The 19612-nt window shown below is 33.2% G+C and overlaps 2 protein-coding genes across 2 annotated transcripts in view; one reads left to right on the forward strand and one right to left on the reverse strand.

The window, feature by feature from the left end:
• Positions 1–12560, forward strand: part of LRRTM3 (leucine rich repeat transmembrane neuronal 3) — a 165416-nt gene extending 152856 nt beyond the window's left edge. The window contains exon 3 of the mRNA XM_047073689.1: positions 12351–12560. Coding sequence (XP_046929645.1) covers positions 12351–12560 — 210 coding nt within the window. The remainder of the gene's footprint in view (positions 1–12350) is intronic.
• Positions 1–19612, reverse strand: part of CTNNA3 (catenin alpha 3) — a 1681070-nt gene that overhangs the window by 1121039 nt on the left and 540419 nt on the right. The gene's annotated exons all lie outside the window — the stretch shown is intronic.

The raw sequence follows: 19612 nt of genomic DNA on the forward strand, positions 1-19612 counted from the left end.
GAACCATTCTTCAGTTATCTTTAAATTACCAGTACCTAGTACAGGTCCCAAAATCTAGCTGGTGTTCAATAAACAGGGATACTCATACTACATTGGGTAGAAATTTAAGCTGGACCCAAAGTGATTACAGACGACAGACATAGAATATGTTCATTCTCTTTGCATTACAAGGTCATTGAGATTGCACTCAGTGGTCTCAGGACCAAAAGATTGTCTTTCAAAGCTATGGAGAGAATTTTTAAAAATTGCAAATAAAAGAATTTTTTATGCTGTGTTTTAGTTAAAAATTAGATCAGTTACTCCTTCATTTGCTGTTCATTTCCCCTGTTACATTTATTAATTATCAAAGATATTAGTTGGTTTGAACAACTGCTTGCTCCCTTATAGTCCATCTGTGCTCTCTTCTCAATAATACATTGAAGTCATAAGTGCTGGATTTATTGCCTCAGTGATTTCCATGGCACAAATTGTGATTTCACTACAGCACTGAGCAGAAGGGAGAGCTAATGGGCAAGGCAGAAAATGCTTAATCAATATCGCTCGTGGCATAAGTTGAAAACCCTAAACCCCCAAGCAGATTTGGAAAGGGATATACTCAAGGCCCCAGTCTCTAGAAATGCATTTCCTACACCATGAAGTTGAGAATCATTTTCCTTCCTCCCAAATTCTCAATTACTCTATGGGGCTCTTAGGGACTCACTGAATCTATGAATTGCTCAGCTGGTCCACAGGAGAAGAAATCTCTGAAGGAATGGGGTGGGAATATAGAAAAGGAAGGGCCTTTTCTCCTCCAAGTACATGCTTTTTTTTTTTTTTAAGATAAATTATCTATTCTGTATCAGCACAGAGAAGAAAATTTCAACATGTGAGCACTAAAAGAGATTTTAAAGATCAGATGTCAAGCTCTAGAACTAATAAAAGCACCTCCAACCTGGGTAGTCCAGGGAATTGACCACAGTATTATGAGTCAAGACACTAACCAGATTTTGGTGACCAGAAACTGTCAACCTATATTAATTAAATTCTTATGAGCAGAGTGTAACTTGAATGCTGAACCAGGCAGGCATTTCTGTGGTAGTCATGCATTCTGAGAGAAGCCACCTGTGTGTTCTGACCATAAAGCAGCTGTGCCCCTTGGATCAGGAGGGGCAAGCATGATCAGGGGACCACTAAGCATACTGGTATAAAGACTTCTGCATTATTAAAATTCTTAAACTTTGAATCCTTTCAAATACCCACAGGAGCTATCTAATTTATTAGAGAAAGAGTCTTCCTTTCTTCAAAACCATGTTGTTGGGGCACCTGGTGGCTCAGTCCATTAAACCTCCAACTTTCTGATTTCAGCTCAGGTCATGATCTCACAGTTGGTGAGTCTGAGCCCAGCATCAGGCTCTGGGCTGACAGTGCAGGGCCTGTTTGGGATTCTCTCTCTCATCCTCTCTTTCTTTACCTCTCCCATTTGTACTCTTTGTCTCTCAAAAATAAATAAATATACTTAAAACACACACACACACACACACACACACACACACGTTGCTAATGTCCTCAAGTAAAAAGAAAGGGCCTAAGATGTAGCTCCAGCACCATGACACAAATATAAGTCACATAGTTGCCCTCTAACTGAACACACTGTGAGGTACAATTAGAAAAATGGGGGGCGCCTGGGTGGCGCAGTCGGTTAAGCGTCCGACTTCAGCCAGGTCACGATCTCGCGGTCTGTGAGTTCGAGCCCCGCGTCAGGCTCTGGGCTGATGGCTCAGAGCCTGAAGCCTGTTTCCGATTCTGTGTCTCCCTCTCTCTCTGCCCCTCCCCCGTTCATGCTCTGTCTCTCTCTGTCCCAAAAATAAATAAACGTTGAAAAAAAAAAATTTAAAAAAAAAAAAGAAAAATGGTCAGCCAACAGATCCAATAAATTTGTCAATGTTCTTTCGTGGCTATCTAGGAAATGTTGTTTAATGCTAAAAATTGCTACATAGTGTAGTTTTCTTTTTCCTGCCAACACCATTCCTAAAACAGAATGACCCTATCTCATGGTGTTACTTTTCATTGTCTACTCAATACAAAATTTCAACAATGTTCTTGGAATTTTAACTACATTTGAATTATATGTGAACTGTTCTTATTTTCTAGAATTTTTTCATTCTTAATTTGTATTTTTAAATTCTTCAAAAAGACTAAGAAAACCTGCATTATTCAGTCACTTGTGATTACAGTTCAACAATAAGAACCTAGTACTAAGAAACTGTATAGCTTTGTCCCTACACTGTCACTGGTATGTGTCCCAGTTTCATGTCCTATAATAAAAAAATATAAAATCATTGAAAATAAGCCATTCAAAATACATTCGTTCTTCCCATAGGTATTTGGGATTATTCCCATTGTATACTTTTAAGAATCTGATTTACTTACAAAAACTATAAATATTTTATGAAAATGTAAGCTTAAGCCAAAAAAAGCATATGAGAAAAGAAAAAAAAATAAGAGGTAAGAAAAATCTAATCAGTTCTCTATTAGGATGAGACAAAGATACAATAAATTCAGTTGATAATAATCATTTTCCGAAGTCAACACCTGTTCAAAAAAGAGATGCCTTGTTTTGACAAAATTTCTCAGAAAGAGGGTGAAATCACAGGCTATAGTTCCTTACAAATAAGCACAAAATATCATACACTGAAAGCCTTCTCTCTTAGTATTTATACTTATAACTAGTCTCAAGTTTACCAGTTTTTTAACTTGACATTCATATATTCTAAATGAGGATAGAAACTCAGTGATAGTAGACAATCTATCCTCAGATCTGTCGTGCCTTGAATTATCCTCAAATGTTTGGCACAACTGTATGCCTGAAGTGAGAATTCCACAAATACTTACTAGTGAGAAAGGGTAATAGGAAGAAAATACCAAACATGTTCTTATTGGGAAAAAGTCACTAACCATTTCCAAGTTGTGTGTGTATGTATTTATACACAAACATATATTATGTTTACATACAGAAAATATGCTTATATATATAAGTATACTTATTATATATTATAAATTATACATAATATATAATATACTGTGATTATATATAATATGCCTATATTATCTCATGTAATATCAGAATTCCATTTATAAAATTTAAAACTAAATCTGAGGGGCCAAAATCAGATATTAAGAGTATATTAATTTAAAAATTTTTTATAACTCTATTCAGAGGTTCATTCAGGTGAGAACTTCTTTAGTAGCCATGAGAAAATTATAAGAAACATTTTGCACCTTAGATTAGTTTAGATGTCCTATCCCTTATATTAGATTTCCTTAATTGTGTATTTTTTAAAGATTTGTATCAGTTTTTCCTTTTTAATCTTGATATTTTGATAATAGGTACTTAAATAATAGAATGAAAAATTATGAATTTTTCATACTATCCATAATGGTATAAAATTAAACTTTTTCACAAGGAAGACTGTACCCCGTAGAAATTCTATCTGGAGTATATGTCTGTAAATTAAGGTTCATCCTTTCCTTCATCACTTATCTCATATCATTCTGGTCATTGGTTAGCAGTATAAATTGTAGGACCTAACAATTAGGAAACAATAATAAAAACATAAAATTCCCTTGTATTATTTTATAGTTGTGCCTTGTGTATTACTGAATATCCAGCCACGTTAAAAGGAGCTAAAACATATTCTCTAAGGTACTCTGATGATAATGAAGATTGTTATGCAACCTCAGGCTTGAGTTTTAAAGTCTAAATATGAGCTAAAATACTTTGATTTTTTAACCACATTTGATATCTACTTTGAACCTACAGCTAAAACCAAATCACAATATTGGTAATGAAATAAGGTGGACCATTAAGATATAACACTTCACATTTTTCCTTTACGTACTTTATTTTTAATTAGTTTGATCAAAGCCATAGTTGAAAAAGATTATCTGTGTATATATGTAGCTGATCACATAACCCTCATCAAAGATACAACCATTTAGCTGTCCTGTATTATTAAGAAGTTAAGACAGACATACTATAGCCTATGAAGTAAGGTAAGAGAAAATGAACCTAGAAAATGACAGTTTGTAAGTGCTAGATGAAACTGAGAGAGAGAGAGAGAGAGAGAGAGAAAGAGAGACAGAAAGAGACTAAAATTAAGTGAGACAATATAGGTAAAACACTGGCCAGAGCTAGATACTCCCTACTCCTAACATTAATTTCAATTACTCTAATGATAGTCACCCCTTATACAATCTGTATGTGCTAACACAAGTTAGAAGTTAATCTATTTAAATGTCAACAAGAGTTATTTTACTGTATTAGAATAAAAGCTGTATTATAAGGAAATACTTATTAAATTTTATAATCTTTGTGTCATATAAAATTTGAAATCATAAATTAATCATTAATATATTGATAATTATTAAATTATATTAATGAATTACTTGTAATGAATTAGATTAACTATATCTATTAGCTCAACTTTATCTGAAGATCTTGTATCTTCATTACAAACATAAGTATATAAATGTAAACTTTGTGAGTAGTTCTTTTCACTGCCAGTCTTTCTACTAACAAGAATTTTCAAAATTTTACTAATACACAAGCCTGTAAAACTCTAAAAAATCTTTATTCTCTATAAAATTTATAGTCTATATAGATCATGTTAACATAAATGAAATAATATCAATATTATAAATAAGACCAAGCTGGCCAGCTCAAACATGATGTTACCTATATAAAGGCTCAGAGAAAAGGCAGATCTTTCTCTCCATTTCCATAACTTACACACACTTCCACCCACCTAGGAAAAACAGTATTGTATAACTGCTGGCTTCTTCAAAGGAATTGATTTTGTTCGTTCAGTATCCCAAGGATACTAAATGATGGTTGTATGGATAGATGGATGGATGGAAGAAATGGTACATGTTGATACTTATATACATTGAAATTCTGAAGAAATTCATAGCGGGAGCTCATCACTACAGAATCAAATTATCTGATGGGTTTTCATATAGGAAGTATTATGTGAACTAAATCCTGAAGTGTAAGATTTTTATGCAACTGATATAGAATATTATCTCATTTAGCTTGGAGATAATCTCAACAAAAACATCTCAACTAATTTAAAACTCAGGTTGAAGAGAAACTCTTTTCTAATCAGTCGATAATCATATCATTTGAAAGCCTGTTTGGAAAACCAATACAAGATTCAGGGAATCCTAAGGTACAGCTCTCTGGGTCCTCAATAGAAATGAGAACCCCAAAGAGAGTCTGGATATCAAAATCCTGCCAATGTAGGATAACTTCTCAAGATCAGGCATGTCAGAAATGGACAGCCTATTTTATGAAGAAGGTCAAAACTCCAATAAGCTAGCAGGGAGTGAAAAACCAGTTGGAAAGCAGGTAGGATATCAGAAATCATGACAGAAAACCAAATATTAATGCCTATGTTCAGAGAAATCCCATACAGTACCCCAACATGAGACTGAAATGCCCTGTCAGTCACAGATACAAAGAGTTCTTATACCAGACACGTCTGTAGCAGTGCCAAACACTATAATTTGTTGTTTGTTTTGAAGTGTTGAATGCAATTGATGATTTTCACTCATTCACAGATTTATACAAATCTATACTAAAAATATCAACAGCTGTATCATCATTATATGATCCTTAAGTGGACTATTGTAACTACAATTTCCGGGGAGGGGAGGAAGAAAAAAGAAAAAGAAGGAGATTGTTTTAAAACTGAGTAGCAACTGCACCTCATTGCACAACAGTATGAAGAAACAGATTTGGAAACACAGCATCAAGATCAGTGGGGCCTTTGAGTCATAGTCTCAATTTGGGTCCCATCACTTTACCTGGCAACTGTGCCAATTTAGCAGGCATCGGACTGTGCAGAAAGATTTGCATGTAAATGGAAACAGTTTGGGGCATTTTGCTTTGCCTCAGTAAAAGAGAAACATCACTTTCTACTGGCACTACAAAAATAAAACAGAGGTTAACACAGAAGGATCCTGAGCAGAGTCCATTACTGGGAGAGCTAATTTGGCAGGTGAACCAAACTCTTGGAGATCACGGGCTGTGTTTCCAGGGAGCACTAGAGTCTGAAAAATACAGGTGTGGAAGGTATTAAAGGACAAAGCACAGATAAAACATTCTGCAATTTATAGGAGGAAAATCACCAAATTAAGAATATTTTATTTTTAATATTGTTTTTAAAATTTTTATATATTTCAAACATGTAACTAATACTTCACATAATAAAATATAATATATTAATGTTTTAACGTAAAATTAATAATAAAAGGTTTAAATAATTAAAATAAAATAAAAAGTAAACAAGGATTGTAAACATTGTAACACAGCACTATGTGCCTCATCATTAGTATGTATTTTTGGAAATTCATTGTAGCCCTCTACTTCTATCCTAGAGTCATAATAGCCTGGTCTTAACATCATTAGACTGTAGCAGATTTTCTTAGCCATGTAGTTCTCATAAAGCCCAGTCATCCTATGATGGTTTTTAATTTCTTCCCAGGCTATACTAAGTACCCTTTACTCTACTATTTCATTCATTCATGTGTTCATTGATTCATTGAATACATATTTAGTACTTACTATGTTTAAGGCACCATGTGAAATGATATAAGCCGTAGGGAAATGTGGTTAATCATAGATTTTATGCTCAAGAAGGTTATAGTCTAACATAAAATAAAATACATGTACAAATAAGGACCAAAGAAGACAGACCTTCAAAATATACATACCATAAAAGTATTGAGGCAGTTCATTAATAATTCAAGGAAGAGAGAACAAGAACAAGAATGAATGAATACGACAGAAATGCCAGTTGGGGAAAAGAGAAACTCTCTTTCTATATGAACTCCTCTCTCTTCCACTTGCTAAACATGTTAGAATGGTTTATATTCCAACCAGAAGCTTTAAGGACAAGCGCTTGGTTTACCTCCAGCATCTAACACACAGCACCAGGCCCAGAGAAGGCATTCAACAAATCTTTGTTGAAGTGAATAAATTAATGAATGAATACTTCTATTTGCTTTTGTAGATACTAGCATGTGAAATTATGAAAACCAATGTATATGTAGCCAGCTCCCATTTATTTCTCGTTGCAAATCTGGAATAGAAACAAATTGTTTTGTAAAGACAAAATACATTCACAAGTGGAAACATCATTTAAATATTTAAGATATATTTTTAGAGATTGCAAAGATAAGGGGACCTGAATTTTATAAGATTCTCCATTACTTAGATGGAGTGGGGACACTACTAAAATTACAAATTTGCAAGACACACATAAAATTCAGAATTTGTTTTCTTTTTACTCCAAATGCATTTTGGTGCAAGGAGAACTAAGACCTTTTAAGTGAAACTTGATTTTTTTTTCACTTTATAATTTCATTCTGCAGGAGTTCACTATATTTTTGACACAAAAGACACTAGAATAATTATTATCCTCTTGTATGTAATGCTTTATTTCACATTATTCTCAAGTTCCAGACACTGGAAAATTTTCAAAATCATATTGAGTCCTTGCCTTATTATCATATACTTTTGATCTCAGGATAGCTATTCTTACTTTAGTTGGCAACTTAGCTCTTCAAAATACCAAAATTAATATCAAAGTCTGGATTACATGTAATAATTTAAAAACATTTAAAAAGTTAGGGTTTTTTAAAGCTTAAAGGTAGCATAACATAAGTGCAGGCTCTTAATTAAGTTCTTCCTGAAAAATTTTTAAAATAAATTACTACTAGAATCAAAATAATTAAAATTAATGATCCAACAGTCTGTTGTACTTACACAAATTAACCATTAGAATGCTAAAGAGTTCCAAGAGATAGATTGCTCTTCAAACAGATAAATCAGCTTCAAAGTAAAATATAGTATCTCTGTGGGAGAGTCTATAAAAGTAAATGTAAATCACTTCTCAGCAAAATTGGCTCTTGCCAATAAATCTGGAAAATAACAACATTATTTCCAAACAAGAAAGATGGCTTGTTTGTTATGCACCCACAAAGGATGAACAATATAATTAGTAGAATCAGCAAATCAGAGCACAGTATGCATACACATATGAATATACATATATATACATATATATGTCCTTATACATAACACACAATAACTTGTATCCCAGCTCACCCCATCCATTGTCTTCCTTCACTCTCTTGCATTATTTTATCTATTTTCCTCACTAGTCTATGATTTTGCCAAAGAGCAGAAATAATGTCTTATTCATGTTTGTTTCTCACTTCCCCTTTCCTGCTGTCCCCCCAGCACCTACCTATAACCATGCTTACATACAGAAAGAAATAAAGCAACTATTATTTAATAGGAAACAAAATAATCAAACTACAGATTGAGGTTCCTAACCTTTTGCATTTTTTGGTGTAAAGAAAAGTTTAACATCACTTAATTGGAAAATTTTCTACCAACTTCCAAGTCAACACAGAAATTTAGCTTAAAATCCCTAAAGGTCTCCCTAAAATATCTTACACATATTTGTATCTGACAGTATATGTAAAGTTCCTGTCCTAGCCCAGAATGTTCTCCAAATTAGACCCTTTTCCTTACACTTTGAATTAACCAATATGAGCTTTGTAAGAAGCAGACAGCTCTGATTTTGAGCCATCACCACTTACACACATAAATCCCTGATAAACTGCTTATTTTCTGAGGGCCCAGTGTGCAAAGCAGTATCATAAAGCTATGGTGTAGCACAGGAAATCTGTGTTCACCCTACTGAAAATAAGATTCAAATGTTGAGAAATGGTGTCTAAATAGTATCAGGCACATTACATTGTGTTCACTTCTCTAGGCTCCAAGGACAGTGCCAGTTAGATAAAGTGATAAATAAGCAGTAAAATGTAGTGATGAAGAAGTCAGGCAACTACTTCTGCAATTCACCAAGTAAGTGATTGTAGACTACATAAACTATCTTAGTTTCCTCAACTGTAAAATGGGGAAAATTATATTTACCTCAAGCAGCCTTTGAGAAACTTAAATAAGATGACCCTAGTCCAGCATGTAGCATGGTACCTAGCACAGTGTACATGCTCAATGAATGATAGGGATGATCATGAGGAAGATATTACAGATATGTCCAGGCAGTTGTTGACCAAGAGGTGGAACAAATGGCCACAGCTGCTCAGGTAGCTAGACAGAGAAACCACTACAAAAATCCTAAAGAAATTAAGGTAGGACCTGAAGTGACATCTAAGCCAAATTTGACACTCCTAGGAAATCAACCTGCAATGCTGATGATAATTGCTTACACTACTCTCATCATATAACACTTCCATTTCATCAACTGCCTCAATACTTAGGAACCAAAATAATAATTAATAATAAAATTTTCAAGATGGGAAATCTTCCCCCAGTAGGGAAGATATTTTCCATTGTTTCTTAATATTACTCAAATAATACCAAGGACATATCTTGGTACTTTGACTGTAAGTAAAACTACCAAAGCTCATGTTTGGAAGGACTGAAACAAATATTATTAACCAATCCCCAAACACACATCAAATTGCACATACTGTAGCAAAACCCGAGGCTACTCTTAGAAATCAGCTATGTACACAAATGGAAAGTAGAGGCATCAAGATGAACAAGTATAAAGTCACTAGCAACTGCTTTTTGAAAAAAGTCAAAACACTTCTTTAAATAAATAAATATATTATTATTATATGTAGTATATCTATATGCATATCTTATATAAGCAGCAAATATGAAATAGTTGTCCAAAACTGATGTATCATCAAAATTTGTATTTTTCACAGAGTTAAATGATTTTGAAATCATAAGTATTGACCACAATATTATATATATGTGTATTTATGCATATGGTTATATACTGTGTATGTATATGCATAAATATATGTATGTAGTCCTACAAATGTACATGTGAATATATCCAATGCTAACTCTTAGACTTTCAAAATCATTTAAGTCAAGCTTGGAAAATTTACTGTGATGCTATATTCAGATATGGTTAGCTGCTAAATTCTTACTGGTACATCTTACCAGTTATTTTCTTGATATTAAGATGTCATTAACTAAGAATCACTGATAGTTGCACAGAAGAAAATACATGTTGAACATTCACATTGATTTTAAGTACCACTCCAAATTCAGAAATATTAAAATGTGAAAAATATGACTTGATATTGAAAAAGTATAATTGTGGGGTTATGTATTTCAAACTAAGACATATCCAAAAATAAGAAACTCTCTAAAGAAAATATGTGGGATTTTTAAGTGAATAATGAGACCTAACTGATAACAGTACAAATTAGGACTTGCACTCTGGACACCAGCAGCCTGTAGATTTTAAACCAAGCAAGAAATTGTCTATGTTTTCACACACACACACACACACACACACACACACACACACATACACACACTAAATGTGTCATGGTTTACTGTTTTTCATAAATAGTCACCATAGAAATTACAAATTATTCACAGTAGAATTAATTCCAAGTAAGCCAGGAAGCAGAAGTTTCCATGACAAATAAGAACAACTATATAAAATCCTACAGATATATGACCCATAACACATTACAGAGCATTGATTTCCCAGAGGCTAATGTAAACAGTTCTATTTTTGTTCTATTTTCGTTCTCTCCTATAACTCAAATCTATTCATGCTGTACAATTACTTTTGCATAATAATATATTTTAACTGAGTAGTTCATCAGTAACAATAGGAATTCTTATATTAAATGAGCATTTTTGGAAGCACCCTGTCATTTCCTTTATGATCTTTCTTGGCTATTTTTTAAAGTGTATGTTTAAAGTCTTTTATTCATGTATCAGACAACTGCATGCTTTAATTTTTTTTAAGTCCACATAAATAGGAAGAGCTACTGAGGAATTTAATTTAATGAATGGGATTGCATTTCTGCCTCCAAGGACTAAACCCTACACATTTGATACACTGAAATGTCCATATTAAAAAATAAACAATAATCTCAAAAGAAGTGAATTCTTTTGTTCAAGAACACAAGAAAATACTTGTTCAACCAATTTTTACTGAAGGAAAAATAAATACGGATAGAAGGGCTGGGATGGAAAGAAAACTGCCCAAGAGGGTTCTTATCCAGGGAGAAAAGGATAAGAAGTTAACAAAAGAACAAAACCTAGACATTCTATTTTTTCTTAGCTTTAGGCTCTAATCTCAGCTGAGATCAGAAAGGAATTCAGTCTAATATGCTCAAACAGAAATATATTTGATACATTCACCAAACAAGAATGGTAGAAGTTTTTATCCATGGCCATTCAACAACATGAATTAGTAATTGGGATATTAAACAGAGATTGGGGCTGAAGTTTCCTCAACTCTGCCTGCTTTTTAGAACAAATTTTTATTATTTCACTAAAAAAATGGGAATAATCTCTAGATTTTGATAATCAAATCACATTTCAGACTACTCTTTCTGTGCAACCTGTGTATTTCCCTTCTGCTCACATTGATTACTCTCGCTTTTTTCACAGATCTTTCTAATTGCTTTCTTCATTAAGCTACAATTTGCAAGGGAGTACCTTCCTTATTTTTATCACTGGTTCCTTCAAACTAACATCATCCTTTGCTGCTTTTTAGAACTTCATAGGAGCCAAAGAGTCTCCCTAGGAGTTCCCTAAGCCTAAATTTTAGATATATGGACCAAACTACGGACATTAAAGTTTCAAAACCTTTTGATAGTAAAACAGATATCAATAAATTATTGAGTAAAAAGATCCAGAATGACTTGCCTAGACAATTCTCTTTCTGCAATGGTTCTCAAAGTATTGTATGTAGATTAACAGCACTAGCATCAAAAGGGGGAAATTGTAAGAAATGCAAATTCTAGGCATTACCCCCCCCCACACCTACTGAATCAGAAATGCAGGGGAGTTTGGGATTGAGGTGAAGAAGGGGGAGGTGATTTTTATGCATGATAAAGTTTGAGAACCACCATTCTAGTGTATTCCAATACCAGATATAAGTAAATAATACTTTCCTTAGTTCTAAAAGCACAATTTTACCCTAGTGAGTAAAAGCATTTTCTGACTTCGTCAATAAAGCTTACAGCATTTTCAGAACCACTTAGGCGACTATTTATCTGATAATTTGAATTAAGAATTGAGCAGGTCCATCCCAGGCTTTAAAGCTGTTGTATTGTGCTTACTAGTATGAATGAGAATGAGGGACATCAGTTAGGATAGTGTGGGGACACTTGAGCCACAGATACAACCGTAGAGGTTAGTCAGGTTAGCACTTCATAGTCATCAAATCTTGCCCCCAAAGTGGTTTGTCGTTTTATAACTGACTTTTCTCATGTCATTTTTTCCCCAGATACCTTTATCAATGAATGTGTCAACCTTTCTGGCATACGACCAGCCCACAATAAGTTACTGTGGGGTGCATCATGAACTTCTCTCTCATAAGTCCTTTGAAACGAATGCACAGGAAGATACGATGGAAACACACCTAGAGACTGAGCTGGACCTGAGCACAATCACAACAGCTGGCCAAATCAGTGACCATAAACAGCAGCTGACTTAACTGAGCTAAGCGGTAGCCAAGGGTTGCCACCAAACTTTGTAACCTCAAGGACAAAAATGAGGAAGATTTGTTCATTGTGGACTCTCAAAACAAAACAAAACAAAAATCCCCTGTCAAACAAAAGTCCAAGATCTATTCATGAAATAAAGAAGACATGAATTGTTTCAAGTCTACACTTTGTAATTAGCTAAGTTGTGCAGTATTTTTTTGACTTAAACAGAGTATGACCCTGAAAACAGAAAAAGAATCTTTTTTTTCAAAACTCATCCTACCTACCTGTAAAAACTGTACAGAGCTAATGTATTTTTCATATTGTAAAGTTTCAATTATAGAAACAACTGATATGTACAGTACCATAATTTAATTACATTTTACTTTACAAACTTTACACATTTCAGTTTCTAAGATTTTAAATTAACAAAAATTTATTTCTTGTGTTATTCAGAGTTACTCAGTTTTGTAGGGACTGTTTTGTTACTGCTTTTGTGCCCAGAAACCTTGACTCTAAAATTCTGTGCTGTGCGAAACATGCACGATTTTTATCATGCTTACTGCGTAGAATTTTATCTACTTGTTCCAGAAATAATACATTAACCAAAAAGGATTTAATTGTTGAGACTTGTAAGAGGTTCTTCAATTACATAGGCAGGTTTTTCTTATAAATGAAAAAAAAAATCAAAGATTTTTTTAACACTTCTTCTCAGACTTAACTGTTGCCTTGAATTACAGCCTAGTTTCTAAGCAGTGACATGTAATGACAAAGAGGGATATTTTAACAACATATTTCTGAATGAATTGACTCATTATTTCATTATTTTGAGTAACCCATTGTTAACGGTAGGGGGAAGCATGGACAAAACATCACTGGAAACAAAGGCTGTAACCACAGCAACAGACTTTGATACACTTAAAAGGTGCAGCTGCCAGTGACAAAGAAAAACTTGTTACATCTCATTATTTTCAGGCCAAGGTGGGAAGGATAGAGCATAATAATTGTACAGTAGCAAATTTTCTCCTAATTAACCCAAAGTGGTTTACCTAAAAATAACCATCAGTTAGTGCAAAATGTGCCTGGTTTTTAAGACAACTTTTCATTTAGAACTGCGAGGCTATATTTTGGGAACATCTCAACGGAAATATGTGAAAATTTTCACTTTGTGTGCTACATCAATTCTCTCCTGGAGAAGAACTCTAAACATTGATAGCTCATTCAGTATAGATATGAGCCATGGTGGAGAACTTTATAACACAAGTAAACTGTGAATATCTTTTAATATGTTCTAAATTGTTTATGTTGCCATCCATAATGAGATTTGCTTCTAAATTATCTGAAAAATAACCCAGAGTAATTTGAAGCCACCCCAGATCATATAGTGATTATGTAATTTGTATTATAAAGCTAATTTAAGTGAAATTATGAAAACCTAACTTTTCAGAGGCTGAAATAATCAACTTGTTTCTGTTGTTTGCTTGACACAGGTTATTGTTTGAAAATGTTATTTTATCTATGGTATCCACACATTCTTTTGTGTGTTTTTTATTATAAAACTACAAGTTTCAATTGAATTGCACTAGGAGAGATGCCTTTTTATGTTGTCATTTTGCATTCATAACATCAAAAATAGGTTGAGCAAATGTCAATCCAACAGGGGTCAAACACAATCAAAAACAATGAAGAAAAGAATTTGTTAAGACCAATGTCAAGTTTTTAATTTCTTATTTATTCCAAAGAAATTATACCTACAAAAGTCTAGTTTTATGCAGATTTATCGTGGCAAATTTAAGAGCAACTTAAAGAGGAATAAACTTTAAAAATGTACAGCAAATTTTTCTTGAAAATACAGTCGTAAAAAAAGATTGGAAGAAGCAAACTCTCTTACTAATTTAAATGAAACTAAATGTCTCAGTACTTATATCAACTATTTAGCATCCCAGATTTCATAACATATTTTGCATAAATTATTTGCTATTCAAAATTTTTTGTCATTTTACATCTAATTTTCATCTTTACTTTTTCCAATTTCTAATGTCTTTGCAATATATTATTCTTAGTGTTCTTAATCCTCTACATTGAGATTTTGTTTTGCATAGTTAGCAAATTTATAGAGGATTAATTATAAATCTATTCTTGTGGGTCTGAAATTAGATGCAAAATTTTATTTATTATGTAAACCAAAATGTCATTTGCAATCTTTTTTTCATCAGAAGTTGTCCTTGCAAAGATCAAGCATCTTTTAATTGGCGTAAAAAAAAGCATTTTATATATATTTCCAGACATTTTCAAATTGATAAATAACTTTTAGAAATATAAGGTTCTAGGGAGGTTCACAAATGTATGCCCTTGACTTCCTGAAGCAAACATTTTTTAAACATTTTAAATTCATCTAAGTAAACAACTATAAATAGAAGCAGTCATCTTGGAACCACAGCTCTGTGCATCTGAGAACTTAATACAGTAAGAGCCGAATAAACTAAGAATTTTTAGATTTCTCATATTTGAAATTAAATCCAAAGGATCTTTTACAAGAAAAAAAAGAAGATGCTGGGTTTTTGTTTGCCTAATTTTTATTTTGCCATGTTCAGGGCCATGGGGGAGGGTGGAAAAGGGAGTGAAAACCTCTTAGAGGAAACTATGCCTAGAATCTTTATCATACATTTGCAATTTATATATTTGTGTCTAAAATCCTTAATTATAACTTATCTTTTTCAGTATTCAGTGATCTCCTACTTCCTCTTGCTAACCACCCTGTCCCCAAGTCTCCTCCCTCTCTGCCTATTGCTCATTTAAACAACAGAAATGTTGATATGTTTGGGATCAAAAAATGCAGTTTGACCCAGCATGGTTACAATAACCATAGAAGCTGCAGCAAAAAATAAATTTATGCAGTGTTTTGAGGTTTATAAACCACATTTTATATAAATTATTGCATTTTGTCTTCATAACCATCCCATGAAGACACATTAATCTCAAAGAAGTTGAGACTTACCCAAGAACACAAGGCTAATAATTGGTGGAAATGAACCATTCTCAAAATTCATAGCCTGTTAGTCTTTCCACTAAACTAAAAGCCTTCTCTCTGATCAGAGCCAGAGAATTTCCAGAGATAGTGAACAGAATGAAAAAAAAATGTTTGTCATGTTGTTTAATATCTAATTTAACTCAGTTCTTCTATCTGTATAATATATGAGCTAAATGAACTCTTTCTATGTGCTACTCTGGCTCTCACATTAAAATTTTGTTCAAAAAGTAAAGCAAGTCATAGATTTCTTAACATATTATGTCATTTGTAAATGTGCAGATGAGTTGCTTCAAGGAAGTGGATATACGTAGGCCCAAGATATGGACATAAAATCAAGAACCACAAGGAAAGAAATCAAAGACCATCTAAATTGAGATTGCGTGGGTTATAAAACAGATCCATAGTGCGATGTTCAACACATGTTCAACACATGTTCAAATGAACACATACTCAATTCAGAGCTAATTGGGAAGACTTTTATATTTTTTTCCTTTTTTTTTAATCTCAGCAAGAGTACTTCTTAAATTGTGTTCTTAAACCTGTCTTAATACAGAATAATTTTCTCTATTCTCCTAATAAAAATGGAATGTAACTTATCCAAACTGATGTATAGATACCAAAACATATTCTAACAAGCAAGTAGTATTTTATTGATCTGCTCATTTTTACCAACTCTCTATATTCCCTCTTGAATGTTCCAGAAAACCATAAAACCATACAGATTTTAATATAAATTATATTTTTAGAAGGAAAGAAAACTTGTCTACATTCAACATTCAAGACAAATTACATAATCCTATCTGAAGTCATTTCAGACTCCACAAACTCCTTGGAAATAGCAATATCTCTTTGCAAAAATATTTTTAAAAATAAAGCCACTGTAAATGGGAGTGAAGACCTCATTTGGTTATGTCTGCTCCTGACTAGAAAACAGATATCATCTCTCAACCTAAACATTCAAAATAAGTAAAGAAACTGAAAGCACGAAAATAGATAACATATGTGAACTATTAGTATGCTTGAAGAAAGAAGATCAGATGTGCTGAGTAGATGGAGGTACAGGAGGGAAGAGGAAGTAGGACTGGCAGATATTTAGCCTCAGGAAAAACAGTGAAAAATCTTCACAGCAAAAAACAGTAACATCTTACACTGACATACCTCTTAATGGTTTAACTCGCTGGGTAATAAATAGTATAATGACCTGGAAACACATAAAAAGTCCCAAGGTCTAGATGGGTTAGCTATGCAGTTAAGAATGCAGATGCACTACTCTTTCAGTTAAGAGTTTCCAACTACTGCTATGACCTCAATGCACTACCACTGTCTCTAACTAGAGAGGTACCAAGCGCAGAAGATCCAGGATCCATGCTTTCAAAACTGACTCTACCACAAGGGTAGAGTAGACTGACAATCAGCAACTGTGCTTTATTTTAATATCAATTATAATGAGGAAGAAACATTTAAGAATACACCAGAGTGGTGATGGGTTATTTTCAAAGCTCTCTCACGGCTTCCATTATGATTTCAATGTGAGATAGGAGGCTGTTTATATTTAACATTTTTTAATTTAGGGTAAAATTCATGTTTTAAAAAGTCCACAGTTGATTATTTACTTTTCTATTAAGAACAGTGAACTTAAAGCAACAGAGTGAGTGCTTGAGCCATCTAGGACTTAGAAAACTCTTGAGTTTCTTCCTCCTCTTTCCCAAACATTTATAGATTTTGTTTTATATGTGTGTCTTACTGACAAGCTAAGTAAAAATTGGTTTTAAATAAATCAAGTAATATTTCAAATGCATCAAGGGACCTTGTGATAAAGGATACTTGAAGTAAATCCTATTTGTTTTCTAATCTGAAACATCACTCACTAATTTATCATTTGTAAGTTGATTTCAATATATCTTGTGTTATATAATGCGGCACACCTGTACTGCATGGCCTTGAAGGTTCTATGATGCAGTCTTTGCCTCAGGCTGTGTAAAATAAAGAACTGACTCTAGGTTTTGAGCAAGTCTATAGACACGGTAGTGTGATCATTTTCAATCAATTTTACTTATTGAATTTACCTGGATTAATGTGGAAAAATAGTATTAAGATAACATGGATGAATAAAGTTGACAGTTTTTTTTTTCTATTTACTGGTTTAAATTTTTGCTATGTAGCATATCCTCAAAGTTACTATTAAAAGAAAATCCTTGGGCACCTGGCTGGCTCAGTCAGCAGAGTGAGCGATTCCTGATCTCACGGTTGTGAGTTTAAGCCCCACATTTGGCATGGAGCCTACTTTAAAAAAATTAAAAAAAAAAAAGAGTAAATCCTTTGGGCCCATCCTAAATTTGCTGAATCAGAGTCTCTGGAGCTAATCTGATGCATGCTAAGTTTTGCAAAATACTGTTCCAATGAATTTATTTTTACCAAGTCATTCAATTGTTTTTTTATTGTAGTCTGAAATTATTAATTCTTGTGCTTTCTTGTGCCAATGTGAACCTAGTTTGCTAAGCCTGGCTCAACATTTTTCCTGACCGGAGGAATGCAAAACAAAAAACAACTATACATAAAATGGTCAGGTTGTTTCTTGACAGATTGTATTGTTTATAGGTTTTGTTCCCCATTAGCTCTTTCAACAGGAATATTTGAAACAATCTTAAATCAACACAGTTATTCACTTAACTAAAATTTATCATTTGCTCCCAGGGATAATAATATAACAGTAGAAAAGCCAGAAGTGGGGAAAGAGCAAAGAACTGACTTATGATGTACCAGGCACTGGGCTGTCCCCACCTCATTCTCAAAACTTTTTAGGAAACAGGTATAGCCACCATTCTAAAGAAGAGGAAAATAAGGATTGTGATAATTGAATAACTTGCCAAAGCTCATACAAGAGAGTCAGATATAATATCCAGTTCATCAGACTCTAGGGATGTCCTCCTATCACCCTGTAAGCACCCTTTTCAGAAGTGAGAAAAAACCATAATCAATATAATTTGACTCAAATATTTTAACAGGGGATGTGAAGACAGCAGAGAAGGAATATACTTTCCTATTCTTAAATATAAAAAATTGCTTAAACTATTTCACACGGTATAGAGATTTCCTTCAATATCTTAAGTCAGCAACTTAATGGAAATAAATGTCCATTACTTTCTTGAAGTTTTATACATTGTTTCCTAAAAGGAGTAGACATTTAAAATAAAAACCCTTCAAAAGATATTCCCAAATATTCATGTTGTATTTCCATTTCCAATTTCCCTAGCTATATTATAAAACTATAACAAAAATATAAGTGGGTATCCACAATAAAATCTTTAACTGGCAAAATACAGAAGGAAGATGTCACTTGAAGCAAAACCTCGACAGTCAATAAAGTAACCACATGCAAATGACAACACAAAGAAAAACACCAATAATATACAGTCACAAAATGTTAACTGGCAATGACATGGCTTGAGTTGCAGGATATTTCCTATGAATGATCCTATGTGGGAATATTTTTCAAGGAGAATTTTTACTTACCCAAATGATTTGTGCAGTGAGAGAACACTCCAGAAAGGAGGCAAGAAGACAGCCTTTATAATAACGTTGGCCCTGCTTGTTCTATTATTCAGAACAGAGTATACAGTTTAAATAAAAAACAATCTTCCTTGTGAAGGCAACGCAAATGTTTTCATCACTATATGCAGGTGGCCAAATAAATTACATTTATGTTTAAATTCAATCTTCAAGTGAATCTTCCTCGGTCTCAGCTATTAACAAATGACATTTTAAATAGTCTCAATTCCATTACTGTCTCTAGGAGATTTTTATTAAACCATTGGACTAAAAACCTCTTCTATTTCTCCCTGAACTTGCACAAGTCCAAGGTGATATAATTCAGAAACTACATTAGCATTTAACTCTATCATACTACCTGAACATGTAGCGTTCACGTAAAATGCATTGTCTTTTATAGTGTGGAATTCAAGAGACAGTGAAATACTAAGCCACATTTCTACTAAAAACTACCACTACTATAACTGTGATAAAAGTATGCTA

The sequence above is a fragment of the Lynx rufus genome, unplaced genomic scaffold (genome assembly GCF_022079265.1).
Source record: "Lynx rufus isolate CCGP_SWC_20201006 ecotype Redwood Valley unplaced genomic scaffold, mLynRuf1.p SCAF_11, whole genome shotgun sequence".
Classification (NCBI taxonomy): domain Eukaryota; kingdom Metazoa; phylum Chordata; class Mammalia; order Carnivora; family Felidae; genus Lynx; species Lynx rufus.